This window comes from Procambarus clarkii, chromosome 52 (genome assembly GCF_040958095.1).
Source record: "Procambarus clarkii isolate CNS0578487 chromosome 52, FALCON_Pclarkii_2.0, whole genome shotgun sequence".
Lineage (NCBI taxonomy): Eukaryota > Metazoa > Arthropoda > Malacostraca > Decapoda > Cambaridae > Procambarus > Procambarus clarkii.
The window spans coordinates 24,006,954-24,023,790 of NC_091201.1; the positions used below are offsets into that span (position 1 = coordinate 24,006,954).

At 39.9% G+C, this 16,837-nt stretch overlaps 1 protein-coding gene across 1 annotated transcript; it reads left to right on the forward strand.

Annotated features, from left to right (window-relative positions):
- Positions 1 to 5,575: 5,575 nt before the first annotated feature.
- LOC123763647 (eukaryotic translation initiation factor 4E type 3) lies at positions 5,576 to 11,694 on the forward strand. The gene is made up of 4 exons (XM_045750905.2): positions 5,576 to 6,046; positions 7,732 to 7,960; positions 9,369 to 9,591; positions 10,042 to 11,694. The coding sequence occupies exons 1-4, from the start codon at positions 5,874 to 5,876 to the stop codon at positions 10,110 to 10,112; spliced, it is 696 nt and encodes a 231-aa protein (XP_045606861.1). The 5' UTR covers positions 5,576 to 5,873; the 3' UTR covers positions 10,113 to 11,694.
- The last annotated feature ends 5,143 nt before the right edge of the window (positions 11,695 to 16,837 follow it).

Below are 16,837 nucleotides of genomic sequence, written 5' to 3' on the forward strand. Positions count from 1 at the left end.
GGAGGGTTTTAGGTAGGGCTAAGGAGATTTTTGTTTGGTCGAGGTAGGAATGGAGTTTGGTTGGGCTCTGGGGCTGTTTAGCTTGGTGGGGTTGGATGAGATGTATACTTGCTTGGCTTGCGGTTAAACAACTGGTGGGGTTTCTGTTACACAACTGATCAGGCTCCGGTTACACAACTGGTCGGGCTCCGATTACACAACTGGTCGGGCTCCGGTTAAATAACTGGTCGGGCTCCGGTTAAATAAATAACTGGTCGGGCTCCGGTTAAATAACTGGTCGGGCTCCGGGGGTGTCATTTGGGCTTCGGGTTGTGCATGGTCGGGCTTCAGTTCATGTATTGGTGTGCCAGTACCTTATGTTTCTTTGCTAGATCATCATGGTTGTTTCTTTCCTATGGCTGAGTGCATGTTTATTTTCAAGGGCTTCATTGTTCTATTTTTGCAAGAGTTCTAGGTTTCTTTTGTTATAGGGCTCAATTGTTTGTTTGCTTTGGCTTCAAAGTTAGTTGTTAAGGCAAGGGGGGGGGGTTGTTAGGTAGGGCTAAGGAAAGGTTTGTTTGGTAGAGCTAGGGAGAGAGTTTGGATGGGCTTTGGGGCTGTTTCTTTAGCAGAGGTAGGGAGGGAGGGAGTTTGGTTTGGCTCTAGGGCAGTTAGTTTGGTTTGGTGTGGGTTGGATGAGATGTTTGCTTGCTAGGCTTGCAGTTACACAACTGGTCAGGGTTCAGTTACACAACTGATCCGGGTCCGCTTACACAACTGGTCGGGCTTCGGTTACACAACTGGTCGGGCTCCGGTTACATAACTGGTCGGGCTCCGGTTACAAAACTGGCGGGCTCCGGTTACGTAACTGGTCGGGCTCCGGGGGTGTCACTAGGGCTTCGGGTTGTGCATATTCGGGCTTCGGTTCGTGCATGGTTGTGCTTCAGAGGATTTGTTTGGTTCGTTCATGCTAGGCTTGCAGTTACACAACTGGTCGGAGTTTGGTTACACAACTGGTTGGGGTCCATTTACACAACTGGTTGAGGTCCGGTTACATAACTGTTTGTGCTCCAGGGGTTGTTTGTGTACCTGTGCTCCAGGTTTGTTTGCTAGGGCTCCATAGTTGGTTTCTAGGGCAAGTGGAGGGTTTTAGGTAGGGCTAAGGAGATTTTTGTTTGGTCGAGGTAGGAATGGAGTTTGGTTGGGCTCTGGGGCTGTTTAGTTTGGTGGGGTTGGATGAGATATATGCTTGTTATGCTTGCGGTTACACAACTGGTCGGGCTCCGGCTACACAACTGGTCGGGCTCCGATTACACAACTGGTCGGGCTCCGGTTAAATAACTGGTCGGGCTCCGGTTAAATAAATAACTGGTCGGGCTCCGGTTAAATAACTGGTCGGGCTCCGGGGGTGTCATTTGGGCTTCGGGTTGTGCATGGTCGGGCTTCAGTTCATGTATTGGTGTGCCAGTACCTCATGTTTCTTTGCTAGATCATCATGGTTGTTTCTTTGCTATGGCTGAGTGCATGTTTATTTTCAAGGGCTTCATTGTTCTATTTTTGCAAGAGTTCTAGGTTTCTTTTGTTATAGGGCTCAATTGTTTGTTTGCTTTGGCTTCAAAGTTAGTTGTTAAGGCAAGGGGGGGGGGGGGTTGTTAGGTAGGGCTAAGGAAAGGTTTGTTTGGTAGAGCTAGGGAGAGAGTTTGGATGGGCTTTGGGGCTGTTTCTTTAGCAGAGGTAGGGAGGGAGGGAGTTTGGTTTGGCTCTAGGGCAGTTAGTTTGGTTTGGTGTGGGTTGGATGAGATGTTTGCTTGCTAGGCTTGCAGTTACACAACTGGTCAGGGTTCAGTTACACAACTGATCCGGGTCCGCTTACACAACTGGTCGGGCTTCGGTTACACAACTGGTCGGGCTCCGGTTACATAACTGGTCGGGCTCCGGTTACAAAACTGGCGGGCTCCGGTTACGTAACTGGTCGGGCTCCGGGGGTGTCACTAGGGCTTCGGGTTGTGCATATTCGGGCTTCGGTTCGTGCATGGTTGTGCTTCAGAGGATTTGTTTGGTTCGTTCATGCTAGGCTTGCAGTTACACAACTGGTCGGAGTTTGGTTACACAACTGGTTGGGGTCCATTTACACAACTGGTTGAGGTCCGGTTACATAACTGTTTGTGCTCCAGGGGTTGTTTGTGTACCTGTGCTCCAGGTTTGTTTGCTAGGGCTCCATAGTTGGTTTCTAGGGCAAGTGGAGGGTTTTAGGTAGGGCTAAGGAGATTTTTGTTTGGTCGAGGTAGGAATGGAGTTTGGTTGGGCTCTGGGGCTGTTTAGTTTGGTGGGGTTGGATGAGATATATGCTTGTTATGCTTGCGGTTACACAACTGGTCGGGCTCCGGCTACACAACTGGTCGGGCTCCGATTACACAACTGGTCGGGCTCCGGTTAAATAACTGGTCGGGCTCCGGTTAAATAAATAACTGGTCGGGCTCCGGTTAAATAACTGGTCGGGCTCCGGGGGTGTCATTTGGGCTTCGGGTTGTGCATGGTCGGGCTTCAGTTCATGTATTAGTGTGCCAGTACCTCATGTTTCTTTGCTAGATCATCATGGTTGTTTCTTTGCTATGGCTGAGTGCATGTTTATTTTCAAGGGCTTCATTGTTCTATTTTTGCAAGAGTTCTAGGTTTCTTTTGTTATAGGGCTCAATTGTTTGTTTGCTTTGGCTTCAAAGTTAGTTGTTAAGGCAAGGGGGGGGGGGTTGTTAGGTAGGGCTAAGGAAAGGTTTGTTTGGTAGAGCTAGGGAGAGAGTTTGGATGGGCTTTGGGGCTGTTTCTTTAGCAGAGGTAGGGAGGGAGGGAGTTTGGTTTGGCTCTAGGGCAGTTAGTTTGGTTTGGTCTGGGTTGGATGAGATGTTTGCTTGCTAGGCTTGCAGTTACACAACTGGTCAGGGTTCAGTTACACAACTGATCCGGGTCCGCTTACACAACTGGTCGGGCTTCGGTTACACAACTGGTCGGGCTCCGGTTACATAACTGGTCGGGCTCCGGTTACAAAACTGGCGGGCTCCGGTTACGTAACTGGTCGGGCTCCGGGGGTGTCACTAGGGCTTCGGGTTGTGCATATTCGGGCTTCGGTTCGTGCATGGTTGTGCTTCAGAGGATTTGTTTAGTTCGTTCATGCTAGGCTTGCAGTTACACAACTGGTCGGAGTTTGGTTACACAACTGGTTGGGGTCCATTTACACAACTGGTTGAGGTCCGGTTACATAACTGTTTGTGCTCCAGGGGTTGTTTGTGTACCTGTGCTCCAGGTTTGTTTGCTAGGGCTCCATAGTTGGTTTCTAGGGCAAGTGGAGGGTTTTAGGTAGGGCTAAGGAGATTTTTGTTTGGTCGAGGTAGGAATGGAGTTTGGTTGGGCTCTGGGGCTGTTTAGTTTGGTGGGGTTGGATGAGATATATGATTGTTATGCTTGCGGTTACACAACTGGTCGGGCTCCGGCTACACAACTGGTCGGGCTCCGATTACACAACTGGTCGGGCTCCGGTTAAATAACTGGTCGGGCTCCGGTTAAATAACTGGTCGGGCTCCGGGGGTGTCATTTGGGCTTCGGGTTGTGCATGGTCGGGCTTCAGTTCATGTATTAGTGTGCCAGTACCTCATGTTTCTTTGCTAGATCATCATGGTTGTTTCTTTGCTATGGCTGAGTGCATGTTTATTTTCAAGGGCTTCATTGTTGTATTTTTGCAAGAGTTCTAGGTTTCTTTTGTTATAGGGCTCAATTGTTTATTTGCTTTGGCTTCAAAGTTAGTTCTTAAGGCAAGGGGGGGAGGCGGTTGTTAGGTAGGGCTAAGGAAAGGTTTGTTTGGTAGAGCTAGGGAGAGCGTTTGGATGGGCTTTGGGGTTGTTTCTTTAGCAGAGGTAGGGAGGGAGGGAGTTTGGTTGGGCTCTAGGGCAGTTAGTTTGGGTTGGTGTGGGTTGGATGAGATGTTTGCTTGCTAGGCTTGCAGCTACACAACTGGTCAGGGTTCAGTTACACAACTGATCCGGGTCCGCTTACACAACTGGTCGGGCTTCGGTTACACAACTGGTCGGGCTCCGGTTACATAACTGGTCGGGCTCCGGTTACAAAACTGGCGGGCTCCGGTTACGTAACTGGTCGGGCTCCGGGGGTGTCACTAGGGCTTCGGGTTGTGCATATTCGGGCTTCGGTTCGTGCATGGTTGTGCTTCAGAGGTTTTGTTTGGTTCGTTCATGCTAGGCTTGCAGTTACACAACTGGTCGGAGTTTGGTTACACAACTGGTTGGGGTCCATTTACACAACTGGTTGAGGTCCGGTTACACAACTGGTTGGGCTTCGGTTACACAACTGGTCGGGCTCCGGTGACATAATTGGTCGGGCTCCGGTTACACAACTGGTCGGGCTCCAGTTACATAACTGGTTGTGCTCCAGGGGTTGTTTGTGTACTTGTGCTCCAGGTTTGTTTGCTAGGGCTCCATAGTTGGTTTCTAGGGCAAGTGGAGGGTTTTAGGTAGGGCTAAGGAGATTTTTGTTTGGTCAAGGTAGGAATGGAGTTTGGTTAGGCTCTGGGGCTGTTTAGCTTGGTGGGGTTGGATGAGATGTATACTTGCTAGGCTTGCGGTTACACAACTGGTGAGGTTGCGGTTACACAACTGGTCGGGCTCCGGTTACACAACTGGTGGGGCTCCGGGGATTTCATTTGGGCTTCGGGTTGTGCATAGTCTGGCTTTGGTTCGTGTATGTTTGTGCTTCAGATATGTTGTTTGGTCGGTTCGTTCATGCTAGGCTTGCGGTTACACAAATGGCTCATAAAACGGAGGAAAGGGTCCTGAAAGATATTGTTGATAGGAACATTTTCCCTACAGACAAAAATCAGAAAATACAAATGACAATTTACTGTAAAAAAAAATGGTCATCCTACTCATGAAGTAGGATAACCATCCTACTCCGGACACCAAGCATAATGACTTAAAGGAAACCAACGTCGTCTATGCCTTCAAATGCCCACTTAGGGACTGTAAGCCTCAAAGAATTCAGTATATAGGCAAGACAACAACATCTCTTTCCAGGCGATTAACGATGCATAAGCAACAGGGCTCCATTAAGGAACATATAAAATATATTACTTTGAAACCCGTTTCAAATTCGCAACTTTTAGACCGTCAGTTCGCTACTTTCAGCAATTTGGATCTGGCAACCCTGCAGGTGACAGATATCCGTCCCTGAGGCAGGGTCCGTGAGGCAGGGGTCTCCCTAAGACAGGGTCCCTGAGGCGAGGTTCCTGAGGCAAGGTCCCTGAGGCAAGGTCTCCCTGAGGCGGGGTCCCTGAGGCAGGGTCCCTGAGGCGAGGTCCCTGAGGCAAGGTCCCTGAGGCGAGGTCCGTGAGGCAGGGTCTCCCTAAGACAGGGTCCCTGAGGCGAGGTCCCCGAGGCGGGGTCCCTGAGGCAAGGTCCGTGAGGCGGGGTCCGTGAGGCAAGGTCCGTGAGGCAAGGTCCCTGAGGCAAGGTCCCTGAGGCAAGGACCCCGAGGCGGGGTCCCTGGGTTCAAGTCGGCCGCTCTCTGACGCTGTAACTTTGTACTTGATGACGTCACAGAGCAGCTGATCCCCCAGCTCAAAGTTTGTGTTGTGGCGCACCACTGTACTCTCCCACCAACCTGCTCTGTGCTGAGTGCCAGGGGCTCCCCCACACCCCCAACACTACGGTATACTACACTACGGTTTGCACGAGTTTACCTATTGACTCCTGACTACCGTGGTAGATGTTAGTGGGGTGATTCCGTGAGGAGTGGAGCGAGGGGGTTGTTGACTGGTTTGAGTGTGGTGGTTGAGTGCACGAGTGCCAGGGCGTGTCTGCACTCGAGTAGTGGTGTGTGAGACTTGCAACATCATGGCATCCATCCCCATCCCCGTCAGGGAGGTGAAGAACGGTAGTGTGGACGAGGAAGAGGAAGAGGAGGTGGCCAGTTCTCCTTCCCTTCACCCGGACGCTTACGCCACCCTAAGCCACGACGAGACCAATGGGGTGCCTCTCGACACACACTGGACCTTCTGGATAGATAAGTGAGTAGCTGTAGTGTGGCCTGCACTGTGTCTTCACCACCAAGCATCACATTCACTCTAGAAAATCTACCACTTATTCATGCCCGAGCCACCTCTTGTGGTGGCTTAATCTTCATCAATCAATCAGTGAAGTATGTTTTCCCCTTGTACGGCTCTCTCTCTTGCTGGGTCTAGAGGTATAATGTTTCATTCGTTGTTCGATAGTGGACTATATCTTGAGAAATCTCATTTCATTCTCAGAAATAATTCGGGGAAAAAAATCTGAAAACTTAACCTCTACCTAACCAGAAGATTATGGATCAGTCCAATACAAACTGTATCCTACTCGTTCAGCATCCTATAGGCCTTTATTGAACATATTCTTAATTCTAAATAAAAGTTCAGTATTTAAAGGATTGTATTTAGAATTATCACTTCTTGAAAAGCGCTGCATGCTCTTATACCAGTACAGTACCTGTACAATACTGGTATGATATAGCAAGTGTCATGGACAGGGATCTTGTTGGGCTTTAGAAGTTATCCCTTGCCAAGGGTGAGGCTCTGTGCAGCCACCCATCCATTTACTGGCCATACTTAACAGTACTTAATATTTACAAGAATTTACCTGGGGGGGGGGCACTATCTCACTAGTGGCCTCAAGGACAGGAAGCCAGTGGCTTGTCAAATGTTCCCCCCTTTTGTCCTGTTGATTTTTTCCAGCTAGGTTTTTAAAATTCAACAGTTTTGGCATTTACAGCTTTGTCGTGTAGGCGATGCCATGGATTTATAACCCTGTGGGAGAAAAAGAATCATTTAAAACTAAACAAAATGTTTAGTTTTCATCATAGTTATTATTAATAGGCACAGTCATATATTCTGTATAATGTGTTTACGTAAACATGAATTGTATCACTTGTTACATTACAGTATAAGGAAAAATCCCAGATCTCACCCAGATCTGAATTGGGTCCAAAATGTTATCTGGATTTTGGAGGTGACACTGAACTGTAGTACTTTAGTTGACTTACTTGATATCTAAAACTCTTCTTTGAATTGTGCAACAAGCTGGACCATTTTTTTGCTTTTCCTTTTGATCTAGATAATTTTTCAGCAGTACTAGAGCAAGGTGGAATCGTGTATCTGGGTTGAACCAAGAAAACTCTAAAATTAAAGTTGTTACTTAACTCAGTATTAACATGTGCAAGATCAAATAAGCCAGCTTGTGAACATTTTTGTATATTTGACATAGGTAAATAAATAGGGAATACGGTGAACATTAATCCTTTCACAGCAACACCATGGTTTGGCTTTGTTTCCTGATTGGATCAAATTGCTCTTAAAACAAAAATTTATGTTTAGATTTTCTGTCTTTTGTTTTGCACACTTCTAGTAACCTTTCCACCTGTGCTATTCTTTATTTTTATAGAATAATAGGGGTGGTAGGAGAAGAAAAGATTAGTGTTCAGTGAGAATCCACAAGGTCTTCTCTGAATACTCTTTATTTTCTTCTTGAGGCTGTGGGTCCCTACAATTGCACCACAAGTGGTACCCCCTATATATGAATAGTAAATATAATACAAATGAAAAAGCAATAATTTCCTGTCTCCATTTTCCAACGGAAAATATTGTCCGAGTTCAGCAATGAATAAAAATATTGTTCTGAAGTGATTTTAATGTTTTAGTGCATATTATTTGTTATTTTCCAGAGCGACAAGAGGAGCCACTGCTGCTGAATATGAAGCCAACATGAAAAAAATATATAGTGTATCAACAGTACAAAGTTTCTGGTCTGTGTATAATCACATACCTGATGTCTCGGAGCTTTCACTTCGTTACTCATATCACTTGATGCGTGGGGATCGCCGACCTATGTGGGAAGATGAGGGAAATCAGAATGGCGGAACATGGAGAATTAAAGTATCTAAAAGAGATACCGTAAGTAGGAGAGATTTATTTGTTTATTTATTTATTTATATACAAGAAAGTACATTGGGTTCGAGAGAATACATAGCATAGTAGTTACAAGCTTGTAAAGCCACTAGTACGCGCAGCGTTTCGGGCAGGTCCTTAATCTAACAGATAATTTTAAGTACGTAAATTCTAGCAGAATGAATAAAATAACAAATACATTGCAAGAAAAAAAATGAGATGAGATAGAATAGTAAGTATATTAAAGCACATTGGTATATTAAAGCTCTGATTGATTACATTGACAACTTGATTGGTAATTTAAACAAGATTAACAGACACCATACAGCAGATTGATAGCACATATAAGAAGACAGCAATGATCACAATGGTAAAGATGTTCGGATTGAGTACATAAAGAAAGGGAGATTGGGTAGCAATAGATACAGTGCAATTTTAAAGCAAAAGGTAAAAAACTATGCAGATGAAATTAGGTACTTTTTAGTTTTGTTTTTGAATGACGCAAAAGTTGGACAGCTTTTCAATTTATTAGGGGAGTGAGTTCCATAGACTGGGTCCCTTTATTTGCATAGAGTGTTTACACAGATTAAGTTTGACTCTGGGGATATCAAAGAGATTTATTTCTGGTGTGGTGATAATGGGTCCTATTGCATCTGTCCACGGAGAGTTTCAGAGCAGGATTTGCATTTAAGAACAGGGTTTTGTAAATGTAATTGACACAAGAAAATTTGTGGAGTGAGATTATGTTTAGGGAGTTAAACAAGGGGGCTGAGTGTTGTCTGAAAGCAGAATTTGTTATTCTGATAGCAGATTTTTGCTAGGTGATGATGGACTTGAGGTGGTTTGCAGTGGTTGAACCCCATGCACAGATACCATAATTAAGATAGGGATAGATTAGTGCATAGTATACAGAGATGAGAGCAGAGTACATAATATCTTATTTTGGAGAGTATCCCAACTGTTTTAGAGACTTTCTTAGTTATGTATTGTATGTGGGTGCTGAAGTTGAGTTTCTTGTCTAGGAACAGGCCAAGAAACTTTCCATCATTTTTATTGCTAATGTTTACATTATCTATCTGAAACTGAATTGCATTTGTAGATTTGCTTCCAAATAAGATGTAGTAGGTCTTTTCTATGTTAAGTGTTAGTTTATTGGTTGACATCCATAAGTGGACTCTTTTTAGTTCATTATTAACAACATCATTTAGTATATGTGGGTTGGGGTTATGAGTAGATGAGGGTAGTATCATCAGCAAACAAAATTGGTTTCAGAATGTTAGAGACATTAGGCAGATCATTGATGTATATAAGAAATAGGTTCTTGTTCTTTCCATAAAGTCTATTTGAACTTTAGTACCGGGTCCATTGAAAAACATTTATGTACATTTGATTCATTAATTGCCTTGCTTTTCAGTCCCGTGTGTGGAAAGAGCTGCTACTGGCAGCAATTGGAGAACAATTTGAAGGTCACCTTGCTCCTGGAGATGAAGTATGTGGCATCACGGTTTCAGTAAGGGAGAGAGATGATTTACTACAGATCTGGAATTATGATTGTGCCTTGACTAGCCAAGCCACTCTCATGAAGAAAATTCATAGCTTGGTTCCTGATGTGGTATTCAGTGCTGAATTTTATAAACGTGAGTATAGAGCTAGGGTGGAGGAGATAATAATGTCTATGGCATGGTGATTAATGCAAATTTGATTACATTACCTTGCGTTGATACTGGGGGTCAAGGTCAACACGGCCCCGGTCTCTGACCAGGCCTTCCCCGTAGCATTAAGTATTTTTATAAGTTATTAGTATGTTTCTTTGTGAAGTGCTTGATGCAATATTTATTTTATATTTGACTTAAATATTCATTCTAAAATATAAAATAGAAACAGTTTTGTATAATTTGATATATAAATGTTTTACTACTGGTAAACATTGGGAAATTACAAATTATATACATTTGATGTACAGCACAGTACTGTATAGTAATATACCTGTTGTAAATGCTAGAATATACCTAATTTGCCATAAGTTTGCTAACAAGTTACTTAATGAAAGTTTTCCTTAATAATGATATAAATTCTTGTCCTTTCAGCACATCAAACACATCATGCTTATGAAGGAGAAAAGTCACAAATGGGTGGTATGATGCTTGTGAACTCATGAACAAGGCATAATGTAGGCCTGTTTGTGCTCGTATGTTAGCATTTTATCCCATAGCTGTTGCTCCATAGGTCTAAGTACACAAATTGTTGGGTAGTCTCACAATTTTCTACTGCTGGTATATTTGTAAGTCATTAAGAGTGGTTGATCAGTAGGAGATATTTATCTTTTGTATACATACTGTAGATGAAATGAGAAAACCTGGCTGCCCTAGAGCCAATATTTCTTGTACTATAATAAGATTGAAAAATTTGTTTTCGTTTATAAAATATTCTTTAACTTGTTCTTGTACTGGGGTAGTTATAGTTTGCAGTTAGAACCTGCTAGAAGACAAAGCAATTCAAGGACACAAGATGTAACTAAAATTTTTAAATATCACCATTTTAAAGTGATAATTACTGAATAGACATTATCTTAAATCCAGTAATTTTTCACTTCATATGGAGAATTGTATTTATATATTAAATACAGTACCCTATTGGGGATTTCATATAATGTAGGATATTTAACATATGGTTTCTTAATGTAAGGGATTACGGATGGTGTCAGATGCAATTAAATCTTAAACACAAGTACAAGAATTAGCACAAATGGTAGCTTAAGAACTCTATTGACATCACATTTGTTATTTTTTTATATTTTTTGCATACTTGTATTTTATTGCGAGGATGCATAACAGTTTTCCTCTTGATTTAATTAATTAATCCACAGTTGTCCTTGAAATCAAACTTCTTGCAGGAACTCAAGTTTAAAATAATTTCTGTGATAAAAAAAAAAGTGCTAGGAAAGCAATATATTCTTGTTTACATGTATGAACTGTAGTTAAGTGAGCACTGTGTGCTTCCTTTTATTCAGATTAAATATTAATAATAAATCCATTTGGATTTTAAAAATTTGTAATAATCATTCACCTAGAGCTCGAGGTACATTTCCATTACAGTACATGACAAGAATGGATTCATGGATTTGGAAATTTAGAAATAAGGGATACATTAAAATGTATAATACTTATGAAAATAGTACTTTTCTGTGTTTTTTCAAACATTATTAATAGTACTGTATAACTATTAAGTTATACAGTACTATTAATTATTTTATAGTAAAGTTATACAGTACTATTTTTAACTAGTACAGTATTTTAAAACTATTTTGTCAAAGAAACATTGAAATTTAGCATTTGTCCCATTTACAATTTTTAACCAAGACAGTAACATGGAAATCTATTTTGCTGCGTGAATATCTTTATAGTTACCAATTAAAATTTTCACAATGTGAAACTGTAGTAAAATTAATGAAATGCTTGCAAACATTTCATAGCTTTATAGCATTACTCCTGTCTTGTGCATGTATCTCTTGGCATTCTTGATTATTTGCTAATATATCTCTGTAGTATACTGTATTTACATTTCCAGTGAAGGAAGATCTTGCAGGGCTTGCTTGTTCTGAAGTGATAGGTAGCAAAGTAACACAGTAACATGTATGGTAACAATGCTGGAGTGTTATGTTGGTGTGGGCTCCTTTGCATTTACTGGTGGCCCATAATTTGTGCACTATGGTACCAGTTTATGCTAAATCCCAAAAGAAATACTTAAAAACCCAAAGTTACATGGGTTTACCCACTTTTATTATCAAGATTTATATATATATATATATATATATATTATATATATATATATATATATATATATATATATATATATATATATATATATATATATACATACATATGTATATATATGTATATGTATATATATATATATGTATATGTATATATATGTATATGTATATATATGTATATGTATATATATGTATATGTATATATATGTATATGTATATATATGTATATGTATATATATGTATATGTATATATATGTATATGTATATATATGTATATGTATATATATGTATATGTATATATATGTATATGTATATATATGTATATGTATGTATGTATATATGTGTCGTACCTAGTAGCCAGAACTCACTTCTGAGCCTACTATGCAAGGCCCGATTTGCCTAATAAGCCAAGTTTTCATGAATTAATTGCTTTTCGACTACCTAACCTACCTAACCTAACCTAACCTAACTTTTTCGGCTACCTAACCTAACCTAACCTAACCTATAAAGATAGGTTAGGTAGGGTTGGTTAGGTTCGGTCATATATCTACGTTAATTTTAACTCCAATAAAAAAAAATTCACCTCTTACATAATGAAATGGGTTGCTTTATCATTTCATAAGAAAAAATTAGAGAAAATATATTATTTCATGAAAACTTGGCTTATTAGGCAAATCGGGCCTTGCATTGTAGGCTGAAAAGTGAGTTCTGGCTACTAGGTACGACATATGTATGTATATATGTATGTATATATGTATGTATATATGTATGTATGTATGTATGTATGTGTATGTATGTATGTATGTATGTATATATGTATGTATATATGTATGTATATATGTATGTATATATGTATGTATATATGTATGTATATATGTATGTATATATGTATGTATGTATGTATGTATGTATGTATGTATATATGTATGTATGTGTATATATATATATGTCGTACCTAGTAGCCAGAACTCACTTCTCAGCCTACTATGCGGGGCCCGATTTGCCTAATAAGCCAAATTTTACTGAATTAATATATTTTCTCTAATTTTTTTCTTATGAAATGATAAAGCTACCCATTTCATTATGTATGAGGTGAATTTTTTTTATTGGAGTTAAAATTAACGTAGATATATGACCGAACCTAACCAACCCTACCTAACCTAACCTAACCTATCTTTATAGGTTAGGTTAGGTTAGGTAGCCGAAAACGTTAGGTTAGGTAGGTTAGGTTGTCGAAAAAACATTAATTCATGAAAACTAGGCTTATTAGGCAAATCAGGCCTTGCATAGTAGGCTGAGAAGTGAGTTCTGGCTACTAAGTACGACATATATATATATATATATATATATATATATATATATATATATATATATATATATATATATATATATATATATATATATTAATGTCGTACCTAGTAGCCAGAATGCACTTCTCAGCCTACTATGCAAGGCCCGATTTGCCTAATAAGCCAAGTTTTCCTGAATTAATATATTTTCTCAAATTTTTTTCTTATGAAATGATAAAGCTACCCATTTCATTATGTATGAGGTCAATTTTTTTTTATTGGAGCTAAAATTAACGTAGATATATGACTGAACCTAACCAACCCTACCTAACCTAACCTAACCTATCTTTATAGGTTAGGTTAGGTTAGGTAGCCGAAAAAGGTAGGTTAGGTTAGGTAGGTTAGGTCATCGAAAAAACATTAATTCATGAAAACTTGGCTTATTAGGCAAATTGGGCCTTGCATAGTAGGCTGAAAAGTGCATTCTGGCTACTAGGTACGACATATATATATATAATATATATATATATATATACTATATATATATATAATATGTGTGTGTGTGCAGGTGAATTTCAGAGTTATGCAGATTGAAAATGGATTAGCAGTTATAACCTGGGCTAATCTTCAGATATAGACAGATAATCTTCAGATATAATGGGCAGATATATATATGAGTAAAGTGTTCTCAGGTGTTCTCTGCAGTAAATTGGGCTCCCACATAACCAACTTTCTTTATAGTGTTGTATTGCCACTCTGGCTTAGCATTTTGTTTTGATAATTATTTCATTCTGTTTTGCAAAGTTGTTTTTTTTTGCTATAGACTATTTATATATCATTACATATTCCAAATATTTTGGACTTCATTATGTGCTGAATTTGTCGATGGAAAGTAGAGGCATCTTTAATGTTGAAATAAGGTATTGTCAAGTAAAGTTGATACACGTTGAGTGATGCCTAACCCTGTTTTTTCCCCATATGCTTATTCCCTATGTATATGCTTGATTTACAAAGGTTTACATGCACAAACATAATTCCCCCATCTCCCCACGTTAATCAGGGACTGCCTGTCTAATAAAAAAGTACTTTTAAAATTTTGTTATTTTGTGAAAACAAAATTAAAATAATTCTTGCAATTTTAATTATGAATAAAATGTAAGAGCAAATTAAGTGAATTGTTGTACACTACAACATGAGCATTTAGCTTCTTGCAACAATTTATTGTTGTTGACCAGACCACACACTAGAAAGTGAAGGGACGACGACGTTTCTACTTGAGAATGGTCCAGGACGGACTGAAATGTTGTCGTCCCTTCACTTTCTAGTGTGTGGTCTGGTCAACATACTTCAGCCACGTTATTGTGACTCATTGCCTGCAATTTAATGTTCATTGATTTTACAAATAAAGATATGCTCTTTGGTATTACTTTATTTTCAAGAGATTAAGCTTTATTTAACACTACTAATCCCCCCATCTTATTATTTTGTTTGTTTAGTAGGGCTTTAGATGACTGCAATGTAGTGGTTTTGACCTAATGAAGACGGTGTGTGTAGTGGCGCTCTTGGGGGAAGGGGGAAGGGCCCTCGAGCTAGTGCAGGTGTTGACCTTCCACCGGCCTCCTGTGTGTTTCTTACATTGGCTGCCACATTCTGTTCATGAAATTGTTTGACTGAATTCTTGATACAGTATCAACATTTCTCCACCGTGTTTGCATGTTATGTAGTTAATTCCCAGGTATTTTTAATTAATCCAATTACCATGACAAAATTATAAGAAAATCACTGTACATGGTACTGTACTTACCTAGATGTACTTGTAAAATTGACCTTTAGCTGCTAAGTCCATTATGTGTGAGCACTCAAATGTGCCTGTATAATCAGAGCTATGCTCATGGTGTCATGTCTTTATAATTTTATTGTGTGACACTTGAAACTGCTGATGGTTTTGGCATCCACCAACTTCTCACTTACATTGTCCCAAACATCCATAGCTCAGTTTGCAAAAGAGAACTTCTGTATATTTTTTAGCACCTTTGATTCCTTAGCTTGAATTTATGGCCTCTTGTTCTTGAAGTTAGTTTTCACAAATTTATCCTTGTCAATTGTCGATTCCCCATGATTTTGTGTGTCGTTGTCATATCGTATATTTTCTTCCATCTCTAGTATTTTAATGCCTCCTGTTTCTCAATTCTAGACAGCATTTAGTAGCACGTCTTTAAACCTTTTGATGTTTATTGATGTGCTTCTTGAGATATGGCCATCACACCCTGCTGCACATTCAAATATCAGCCTCACAAATGTAGTGAGCAATTTCTATAGTATTATTATTCCATTCATAAATTTAAAAGCAAATCTGAAATTTGCAAGCATAGCATGGACTCCTCTCATACCACCTCTGATGTGGTTCTCTGGTGACGTTTTACCCTTCAGAATCACTCCTAGATCTCTGTCCAGGGGCCAGATTGACGAAGAAATTACGCATGTACTTACGAGCCTGTACATTTTCCTCAATCTTTGACGGCTTTGGTTACATTTATTAAATAGTTTACAAGCATGAAAACTTAACAATCAACTGTTATTGTTATAAACAGCCTCCTGGTGCTTCAGAGCTCATTAACTATTTAATAATTATAAACAAAGCTGCCAAAGATTGGGGAAAGATGCATCCTTACCCATTGGCAGCCTTGTTGGTCTTCTGTTACTTATAACAAACTGCATACGCTTAAGAGTTGTGTCCTCATGGCCGTCCTACCACCGTAACCAGCGATGGGAAACGGCCCTGGTGAGGTTGTGTATTGGTCATACTCGCTTAACACGTGGTCACTTAATGGAGCGCTTCCCCTGCTCCTTATTGTCCAAGCTGCATTGTTCCTCTTACAGTCGTACATATCCTTGTTGAATGTCCTGACTTCCGGGACAAGCATGTCTTGTTTTCTGATCGTCCCCCGCAATCGCTTGTTCCTCGATAGAATTCTTGGTGAACTGATACTTTTGATATTGCTCGCCTTGTGCGTTTCTGTTCTCGTATTGGCATCCTTGGTGATATTTAGCACCCTCTGATTATTCCACACATTTGATGGTGTTACATAGCCTTCCCGGTTTGGTGCCTTTTGATAATTACTTACTTGGAGAAAGATGTACACGTTCATATGTACTTATGTAACTGCTTCGTGAATCTGGCCCCAGATTCTTTAGCATCTTTCCACAGTTTATAAGATTAGTGGTCTGTTTTTCCCTATTCCACATTACATTATTTGGCATTTATATTCATTGAATTCCATCTGCCATGTGATGCTTTATTCACTGTATTTTGTCTAGTTAATTTTGATGGCACGAGTGTCGTCTAAATCTAAACAAGTCGTTTATTCTTTCCAGTAACTGTGGATGATGCTAACATGTTCATATAGCTCTGAATGCCCTCTGGCAAATCGTTTATATAGACAGTAAACAGTATTGTGCTAGAACTGAACCTTCTGGTACTCCACTAGTGACATTTCTACAATCTGGTGCAGTGTGTCTATTTACTGCCTTACTTACTTTGTCAAGTTTTTTTTTTAGCCATGTCTGTAGTCTGCCTGTCACCCTCTTCTGTATACTCTAACTTCTAGAACAACCTCTTTGTGTGGAATTTTTATTTATATATTATATATAATATATATATATATATTATATACACACAGTATATTTGTTTGTAGTACATTATGTAGAGTACAAGGTTTAACCCTGCAGTGAACACATTTCATGCGACAGCTGTGTGGCATGCAAAAAAAAAATATTCCCTGATCACGAGGAAACTTAAAAAAAAATTTTATGCAGCTTATT

Coding starts and splice junctions, on each gene's coding strand:
- LOC123763647 (XM_045750905.2), top strand. CDS start 5,874: ATGGCATCCATCCCCATCCCCGTCAGGGAGGTGAAGAACGGTAGTGTG. Junction 6,047..7,731: donor TGGACCTTCTGGATAGATAA/GTGAGTAGCTGT, acceptor GTTATTTTCCAG/AGCGACAAGAGGAGCCACTG. Junction 7,961..9,368: donor AAGTATCTAAAAGAGATACC/GTAAGTAGGAGA, acceptor CTTGCTTTTCAG/TCCCGTGTGTGGAAAGAGCT.